The sequence below is a fragment of the Triticum aestivum genome, chromosome 2B (assembly GCF_018294505.1).
Source record: "Triticum aestivum cultivar Chinese Spring chromosome 2B, IWGSC CS RefSeq v2.1, whole genome shotgun sequence".
In the NCBI taxonomy this organism is placed as follows: Eukaryota; Viridiplantae; Streptophyta; class Magnoliopsida; order Poales; family Poaceae; genus Triticum; species Triticum aestivum.
The window spans coordinates 16,398,049-16,407,813 of record NC_057798.1 but is presented as its reverse complement, the minus strand read 5'-3'; the positions used below and the strand labels follow the sequence as shown (position 1 = coordinate 16,407,813).

General features: G+C 45.4%; 1 protein-coding gene and 1 pseudogene across 1 annotated transcript; both read left to right on the top strand.

Annotated features, from left to right (window-relative positions):
* The first annotated feature begins 806 nt into the window (after nucleotides 1-806).
* On the top strand, nucleotides 807-3,072 carry LOC123039987 ((-)-alpha-terpineol synthase-like). Its single transcript, XM_044462953.1, has 5 exons — nucleotides 807-1,381; nucleotides 1,480-1,698; nucleotides 1,795-1,933; nucleotides 2,009-2,252; nucleotides 2,370-3,072. Exons 1-5 carry the CDS (start codon nucleotides 1,179-1,181, stop codon nucleotides 2,372-2,374), a joined length of 810 nt encoding a protein of 269 aa, XP_044318888.1. The 5' UTR covers nucleotides 807-1,178; the 3' UTR covers nucleotides 2,375-3,072.
* A 1,614-nt stretch (nucleotides 3,073-4,686) lies between these two features.
* The window catches only part of LOC123038766 ((-)-alpha-terpineol synthase-like), a 10,509-nt pseudogene continuing 5,430 nt past the window's right edge, over nucleotides 4,687-9,765 (top strand).

The following is a 9,765-nucleotide window of genomic DNA, read 5'->3' as shown; positions in this document are numbered from 1 at the left end:
TACCTCCTGAAATATGAAATATGGAAAACAGACACTTCGACGATGTAAGAAAGGAACCTAAAACTACCGCTAAATTTTTGGAAAATAAACATATCTGCACCAAATGCATGGTCCAGAATCAATCACAGTTTAAACTTTGACTTGTGTGTATGGCACGGTTTCATATACTTATGTACTTAACTGACATTGTTTCGCTAATTTTTTTAAATAATACATTTTTTTATTAATTTTCATAAATATTACGCCGGATAAAAAATTTCAAAAATAATACACCGTCGGCCCGCTGCAGGCCGACTGGGTCTAGTCGGCCCACAGCAGGCCGATTGGATTCCAGTCGGCCTACAGCTGGCCCACTGGCCCCTGTCGGCCCACTGTGGGCTGATTGCGTCCTGTCGGCCCACTGTGGGCCGACTGGAGCTAATTGGCATAAAAAATATATGTTTAAAAAAATGTTAATCATGTAATTAAAAAAATGTTAAACGTGTATAAAAAATGTTCCTGATGTATACAAAAAATGTACAATATATATGCACAAATGTTGACATAAAAAATATGTTTTGAAAAGTGTTAAACATGTATTTAAAAATTGTTAAATGTGTGTATAAAAAATGTTCCTTATTTATACAAAAAATATAGAATGTGTATGAAAAAAAGTTGATACCAAAAAATTATGTTTGAAAAGTTGACATTTTTTCAAATACATGATTAAAAATTGTTAAATGTGTGTATAAAAAATGTTCCTTATCTATAAAAAAATATAAGATGTGTATGAAAAAAAGTTGACACCAAAAAAATATGTTTGAAAAAAACGTTCCAGTTCCATACAAAAAGAGCAACCAATCATATTTTTTTTCACAACCTTGATTTATTTTTTGTCACCAACTCACCAACATAATTTTTTGTTGTCAACTTTTTTTCATACACATTCTATATTTTTTGTATAAACAGGAACATTTTTTATACACATATTTAACAATTTTTAAATACATGATTAACAATTTTTAAATACATGATTAACACTTTTTAAATACATGATTAACACATATTTAAAAATGTTCCGACGATGTACATGGACTCCTCTCACTCTACGAGGCTTCATACCTTGCGTTCGGAGGCGAGGAAACACTGGATGAGGCAAGAACATTTTCCATGAAAGCCCTCATAAAGCTCTTCCATCCATGGATTACCACTTACGGCGCGCTGTAGTTCGTTCTTTGGACCTTCCGTTGCACCGGAGGTCTCCTAGACTAGAGGCAAGATGGTTCATAGATCACTATGCTAGAGATGAGAGCAATTCCGACCCATTGCTCGTTAGATTTGCAACGACGGACTTCAACAATGTGCAAAGTTTGCATCAGGAAGAACTCGCAAGACTGGCAAGGTAACTGAGCGTGAAGAGACGTGCATTTAAATAAGACCGGTAATTAATTCACATAGTTGATGGGTTTTTGAGACTAAAATTGACCTAATTAATTCTAGGTGGTGGAAGGGGACCGCCCTTAGTGAAAAATTAGGGTTCGCCAGGGATCGTCTCATGGAGTGCTTCCATTACGCAAATGGAATTGTGTGGGAGCCAAACAATGGAGCATGTCGAGAAGTGCTTGCTAAAGTCGCCAATCTAATAGTTCACTTAGATGATGTTTATGATGTATATGGAACTCTAGATGAACTTGTTCTCTTCACCGACGCCATTGGAAGGTAACTATATGTTTAGCATGTGTAACATATATATGACATGTTAGTTTCACATTAAATGAAGCTTTTCCATTATCTAAAATTAATAAATAATTTCAGGTGGGAAGAAATTCCTAGTGAAAAACTCCCCGAATACATGCAAGCACTATATTCCGTGATGTACAACACATCGGCTGAGGTGGCTGAAAATGTGTTGGAACAACATGGTTGTGATGCTCGTCATGTTCTTCGGAAAGCAGTAAGTTCATATACTGCTCATAGGATATAAATTATTTTCACAAGGAACCGTAAAAAACTCTGCATGACTTTGCAGTGGCGAGATATGGCGGAGTCTTTCTTGGTGGAGGCAAAGTGGCACCATGGAAACCACAGACCAACATTGCGTGAGTATCTGGACAACGGATCAATTTCATCCTCTGCTCCACTGCTGCTGCAACATGCGTTTCCCCTGCTCCACATGGAAGAAAAGCTTACCCCAATGTCTCTTGCTAAAGTTGGAAGCTACCCTAAATTAGTTGAGTCTGGGTCATTAGTTCTTCGGCTCTGCAACCCACTCTGTAAGCACAACCTATTCGGGTTTTTTTGTCTCGTAATATTTCAATCGCCAAATCGAATATTGATGTGAGGTGTCTTATGATATTTATTTCTATGTTTTGTCAAAATATGTATAACAGGCTGAGCTGGAGCGAGGGGATGCACCATCATCAATAGCTATTCACATGTCAGAGAACAGCTCCAATGAGCAAGAGTCTCGCGAAGCCATGGAAGATCTTATCATGGAAGCTTGGAAGTCGATTAACGAAGATGCATTCAAACACTGCCAATTTTCTAGATCTTTTGCCAAGACTTGCGTGAATTTGGCTCGAATCTCACATTGTGTTTACCAAGGTGGGGATGGTTTTGGTGCGCCGGATGGTCAGAAGAGAAGGCAAATAAGAGAGTTATACTTGGACTCTTTCATTAGTGAGAAACATTAAACGATGGAAGCCCTTAAAAATTAAGCTGCCTCTCCCCAGCTTAAAAAATAAGTCACGCTCTAAGTTTGCTGAGACTTCTAAGTTAGTTATCCATAACTAGTTTAGAAGCCCCAATGAACAAGAGAGGCGGCTTATGAGAAAAGTTGGGGAGAGGGTGGCTTATTTTTTAAGCTACCAAAAGAACTGGCTTGTTATACATGCTTCATAATCTGTAGGTACTGATTCTGATTTCTGTTTTGTACTACTAAAACTGTAGAACAAATAGTGGCTGGGTGATTAACTAGCACCATTTGGTGGTCTTGATTTACAAAGCTAAGTATCGAGTTCAATCTGCTCCGTAACAAGATATGATTGGTTGTTAGCAACTTTCAGTGATCTAAAGTACTTTACACTTATGTAACATTGCTTCAAAAAGAAGGTACCATGGCCGTAAAAGGCAAGGTGGTGTGTGATGTGTCCTGTATTCATCCTCCTAGTTAATACGAGCCATTCATTTGAGAACACAAAATGCTTCAACCGGAGCGAGAAATAAAATGTTTTCAGAGTTGAGGCACAGATAAAGGATAAACAAACACCATTTCATCCAAGAGACATCTCGGAATACTTTACACATTATGGAAGAAATAGGCAGCCTAACATCATCAGCTATTAGAATAATTAAGCTACACATGTCAATGACTGAGTCAAGGGTTGTTGTGTCTTGTGTCTGATCTTGAATAGAGGCGCTGATAACTGAACTTGAGCATCAACTTCGACAACTAAGTATCTTCCAACGACAAAAAACATGAACGAAGCCACCGACCCTTTCTTCCTTACATGGCCCCAAGGGAGGGAATGTCTCGCTTGGATCAAAACCTTGATGGCTCCAGTATATACGTTTGAAAAACAAGCAAGTTAATTATGTAACGTGCGAATTATCAGTAGCTGGTGGAGACAACGTATGTCCACGTATGGGTCCACGCTGTGCGCAGCTGGACAACGATGGAAGGGAATAATCCTACGATGTTGTCGCATTTTTTTAGGACAGTATAACCGAGCCACTTCCCTGCCCTCTCACGACCTCACAAGTTTTGGCCGTCCATTCTTGTGATTGAGACATTTTTAGCCGGTAGATCTGTTGTCCTAAAGGGCTGCTTCTCCACAGGATTTTTCTGAGCTCTCTGGTTAACTGGGCCATTTCACCCAGCCCAATCTTCTAGAAAGGCCCGGATCCGTCCGTCCTGGAGACCACCGAATGATCGTTTTTCCTCCCTAAGAAAAAAATCACTCGGTGGCGTGAGGGGTGAAGAGGATCCATCCATCGTTGCGAGAGAGAGAGAGAGAGGGTCGTCGCGGGAGAGATGGGATCTAGGAAGCCGATGCAGACCGGACCTGCTAGACAGAGAGGAGGGCATGGGTCCATCGGTGTGCGTGAGGGAGAGGACGAGACTCAGCCACTGCAGGCGATTCAGACCGGTGATGGCTCCTCGTTTCTGCGAAATTGCTTCGCTGAATAATCATTCTTCAGTTTCTCTGCGCACATTCATGACGGGTGATGTCTCCATCGTTTCCGCTGCCTCGGGGTACAAGTACCTCTGTATATATTCTTCGAGCCTCCGTTCGCAGTTAACCAGCTGTCCCCGGAGCCAGCCGCCGGTGAGCCACACACTAATCTTGCGCATCCTGTTTTCGCCCTACATCCTCTCTTCTCTATGCCCAATTTCCTACTCTGATCTTTTGCAGGGACATGCCATCGTGCTTCTCTGACTTCCACTGTAGTGTTTTCTGGATTCTTTGTGATCTCGGATTCCATCTAACCATCCTGACTACCTAGGTGTGTGGTAAAATCCTGTTACCCATGGCCATATGGGGGCTGCAAGGTCGTGCTATTCCTTCTGCTCGTTGGGGAGGTGGTCCTTCTTTTCTTGATATGTTGTGATGATTTTTCAGACAATTGGCTATGTAATGGTTATAGAAATTTAGGAGATGAAGTATTGGGCATATGCAGCAATGAAGACAAAAGGATTGAAAATGTATGGTCCACCTCTATCCGCTGAGAGTGGTAGAAGCCCTTGGTGAAAAATTGGGGTTTGCGAGGCATCGTCTCATGGAGTGCTTCCATTATGCAAAATGGAATTGTGTGGGAGCCAGAACACGGAGCGTGTCGGGAATGTTGAACGTAATATGGCAACGCCTAGTGCTGTACGTGACAGAGATTCAGAGTCCTGAAGATAACCATCGCCCAGGACTCCAACCGAAGATAGACTAGGATCTAGCTCGTATGTGTTTATCTTTGTAACCTCTCTTATCTCTTCTTCTCCAAGTTGTAATCTGAACCAACTTGTACGCTATACCAGGAGGTCGCGACCTGGCTATATAAACACGCAACCGTCGCCCAGGATGGGCACGACGTTCCTCCATATGGTATACAGAGCCTAACTCTTCCCATCTAGCTCTCCTCCTTCCACCGAAGCTTCCTGCCATGGCCTCATCCGCCGCCACCTCCTCCCCTCTCTCCGGCCAGATCACCGAGCGCCTTACCCGCACCAACTATGTTCTTTGGCGCACTCAGATCACGCCGCAGCTGAGAGGAGCTGGAGTCTTCGGGTACGTCGACGGAAGCATGGCGGAGCCGGCCGAGTTCGTCGTCGGCAAGGACAAGGATGGAAAGGAGGCAACCATCCCCAACCCACTCCATGCCGTCTGGTTCCGCGAGGATCAGCAGGTACTTGGTTATCTCTTGAATAACCTATCCAAAGAGGTGCTAGTGCAGGTCACCTCCATCGCGCACGCACGCGAACTCTGGACGGCGCTGGCGAGCATGTTCTCATCCACGTCGCTGTCCCGTGTCAACAACATCCGCGCCGCCCTCACCAATGCGCAGAAAGGAACGCAATCGGTGGCCACCTTCTTCGCGTACATGCGGGGACTCGCCGACGAGCTCGCCGCGGCTGGCAAGCCGTTGAAGGATGATGAGTTAATCTCGTATATTCTCAACGTGCTTGACATGGAGTACCAGCCCTTGGTGTCCGCCCTCGACGCCCGCACCACCCCGGTCACTCTCGACGAGCTGTTCGGGCAGATGAGCAACTTCGACCAGCGGGTGGCTCTGTTCCAGGGAGCAGGCGCGGCGGGCGGCTTCAAGTCGTCAGCGAACGCTGCCACGCGCGGCCGGGGCGGAGGCTCCCGCTACCGCGGCCCACCTCGGAGTGGCAAGGGCCGGGGCTCCGGCAACGAAAACAACAGCGGCGCCAACAACACACGAGGCGGCCGGCCTTTCTGCTCCAACAATCGAGGCTGGCGCGACAACTCCTCCAACAACAGATCACGCCCTGATGCAATCAGGTGCCAAATCTGTGGCAAGCCGGGACACTCGGCAAAAGATTGTTGGTACCGTTTTGAAGAAGACGAAGATGATTCCTCACAAGATGAGAAGGTGGCCGGAGCTGCTGATGGCTCCTACGGCGTCGACACCAATTGGTACGTCGACAGCGGTGCCACAAACCACATCACCGGTGAGCTGGAGAAGGTGACCATGCGCGACAAGTACCGTGGCAAAGATCACATCCACACAGCAAGTGGAGAAGATGAGAACAACGCAGAAAACGGTGCAGGACACGCTCAAAATGGCGAAGAAAATCTGCTTACAACGCCATATTTCATGTGTCCAGGGCTGAGGGACAAATCCTCCTCGGGATCAGCTCCACCGCAGCCTGACAGCGGATCCTCCTCGGGATCAGGGTCGCCCGGGAGCAGCGCCGCGCGGAAACCCGCGTCGCCCGCCAGCCAGCCGAGCAGTGGCCCCGCGCTTGCCACTCGGCGCCTCGCCACGGGCCAGGGCGATTTGGCCCGCCTCCACCACTCGGATGCCCCCATGCGGCAGCCCGAGATTCGCTGGGCTCATGATGGGCCCCGCCACTACGTCCGCCGCCAGCCCACAGGCAGGGACCGCCAGGACCGCCAGGAGCCAGGTGTAGGCGCTGGTCCCACCGCAGATCCGGCCCTGTCAGCCTCTGTCGTTGGCGCGCGATCCGGCGCGGGCCCGCCTGGATTCGCCTCATCATTGCGCCATGATGGGTCTGCGCTAGATGTCTCCCACGGCACAGGATTCTGTGCGCCTGATTCCGCCGCGTCTCCACCGTCTCCAAACCGCGTTGGCACAGAGGATCCTGCTGGCAGCGAGGCGGGGATTCTCACAGGATCTTCTGACGCCGCCGTCCCAGGATTTTCTGCATCACCACCGGCTGCTGCTGTTCCACGGACACGTCTCCAAAAAGGGGTAATAAAACCAGTTAATTACAAACAACTGACAAAGTTCAGTTTAATGTGCTCCACAGATGAACCAAGTACTCTTGGCGAGGCACTCAGCGACAAAAATTGGAAGGCAGCCATGGAGGAAGAACACATGGCACTTCTCAAAAACAAAACGTGGCATCTGGTTCCGCCACGACACGGTAAAAATTTGATTGATTGCAAGTGGGTATTTAGAATTAAAAGGAAGGCTGATGGAACCATTGATCGCTACAAAGCCAGACTAGTTGCAAAGGGTTTTAAACAACGGTACGATATAGACTATGAGGACACCTTTAGTCCAGTTGTTAAAGCTACAACTATTCGTCTTGTGCTCTCTATTGCTGTTTCCAGGGGATGGAGCCTTCGCCAGCTAGATGTCAAGAATGCGTTTCTTTATGGTGTTCTGGAAGAGGAAGTATATATGAAACAACCTCCTGGTTTTGAAAACAAGAATAAGCCGTTCCATGTGTGCAAGCTTGATAAAGCATTATATGGACTCAAACAAGCTCATAGGGCATGGTATTCCAGATTAAGCCACAAATTGCAAACTCTTGGTTTTGTTCCTTCTAAGTCTGACACATCCTTGTTCATTTACAACAAGTTGAAAACAACAATATTTGTTCTTATATATGTTGATGATATTATTGTCACAAGCTCATCTAATGAGGCTATATCAGGAATGTTGAAGGATTTAAATGCTGAGTTTGCTCTCAAGGATCTGGGTGACTTGCACTTCTTCCTAGGGATTGAAGTCAAGAAACAAGGAAATAGTCTTCATCTTTCTCAGGAAAAGTATGCCACTGATCTGGTAAGAAGAGTTGGGTTACAAGGATGTAAATCCTCACCAACTCCACTGTCCAGCATAGAAAAATTGTCACTTACAGAAGGAAAGCCCTTGGGTCAAGATGACAGTACCAGGTACAGGAGCTTGGTAGGTGCACTTCAGTATCTGACTTTGACAAGACCTGATCTTTCATTTGCAGTAAACAAGGTTTGTCAGTTTCTTCATGCACCCACTATAACTCATTGGACAGCTGCTAAACGCATAGTGAGATATGTGAAGGACACAGTTAATCTAGGCCTCACTTTCAACAAGTCTTCATCTACACTTGTTAGTGCATTCTCTGATTCTGACTGGGCAGGGTGTTTAGATGACAGACGATCTACTGGTGGTTTTGCAGTATTCTTTGGTCCAAACTTAATATCATGGTGTGCAAAGAAACAAGCCACTGTATCAAGATCCAGTACTGAAGCTGAGTACAAGGCTTTGGCCAATGCCACAGCTGAAATTATTTGGGTCCAGTCCATGCTACGAGAGCTTGGTGTGAAGACTACCCAAGCTCCATGTTTATGGTGTGATAATCTTGGTGCTACTTACCTGTCTGCTAACCCTGTGTTTCATGCAAGGACGAAACATATTGAGATTGATTTCCATTTTGTTAGAGAACGAGTTGCAAACAAGCAGTTGGAAATTCGGTTCATTCATTCTCGTGATCAGGTTGCAGATGGATTCACCAAAGCTTTGCCCACACAAAATTTGAAGAGTTCAAGCGTAATCTCAACTTGACCAAGTTGTGATTAAGGGAGGATGTTGAACGTAATATGGCAACGCCTAGTGCTGTACGTGACAGAGATTCAGAGTCCTGAAGATAACCATCGCCCAGGACTCCAACCGAAGATAGACTAGGATCTAGCTCGGATGTGTTTATCTTTGTAACCTCTCTTATCTCTTCTTCTCCAAGTTGTAATCTGAACCAACTTGTACGCTATACCAGGAGGTCGCGACCTGGCTATATAAACACGCAACCGTCGCCCAGGATGGGCACGACGTTCCTCCATAGGGAAGTGCTTGCTGAAGTAGCTAATCTGATAGAAAACTTGGATGATGTTTATGATGTGTATGGAACTCTGGATGAACTCGTGCTTTTCACTGACGCCATTAGAAGGTAACCGTAGAAATGTAGCACTGTGCTTCTCCTATTTCCAGTAACCTGTAGTTTTACCCTGAAAGAAGCTTTTCCATTTTCTAAATTTGCCAAAATAAATACTGTCAGATGGGAAGAAAGACCGAGTGAAGCGCTTCCTGAATACATGCAAGCACTCTACTCGGTCATGTACGATACATCCCATGAGGTGGCTGATAATGCATTGAAGCAACATGGTTGGTACACTCATTTTGTTCTTCAGAAAGCGGTAAGTTTAGACACTTATGCAAATAGTTAAATTTCTAGTAGATTATACCAATAATATAGATAGTTTTCACCAAAAACTGAATCAGTTCTACATATTGTTGGTGGCATGACATCGCAGAGTCATTCCTGGTGGAGGCAAAGTAACACCATGGAAACCACAGACCAACACTCCATGACTACCTAGAGAATGGATCAGTTTCGTCCTCTGCCCCTTTGCTGCTGCAACATGCCTTTCCCCTTCTGGGCATGTAGGAAAAACTTACCGCAAAGCCTCTTGGTAAAGATGGAAGCTATCCAAGATTAGTTCAATCTGTTAATTCTTCGGCTCTGCAATGACTCTAGAACACACTCCGTAAGGACAATCAATCTGTTTTTACATTTTGTCCATTTCATCAGCTAAGCTAAACCTTCCTATGATGTCTCATTATATCTATCACCATATTTATGAATTGTGTGAAAATATGTACAACAGGCTGAGCTACACTACTAGGGAAAAGCTTATACACAGAATCTTACCAGCAGCACTCTTCAAAATATCATGGTACTGCTATTTAGCAGCAGCGCGTGTCGTCAAAACTCTCTGCCGACAGGAAAATAGCAGTAGCACGTCCACCGCATACAGCGCTACT

Coding starts and splice junctions, on each gene's coding strand:
- LOC123039987 (XM_044462953.1), top strand. CDS start 1,179: ATGGATTACCACTTACGGCGCGCTGTAGTTCGTTCTTTGGACCTTCCG. Junction 1,382..1,479: donor GAACTCGCAAGACTGGCAAG/GTAACTGAGCGT, acceptor AATTAATTCTAG/GTGGTGGAAGGGGACCGCCC. Junction 1,699..1,794: donor TTCACCGACGCCATTGGAAG/GTAACTATATGT, acceptor AAATAATTTCAG/GTGGGAAGAAATTCCTAGTG.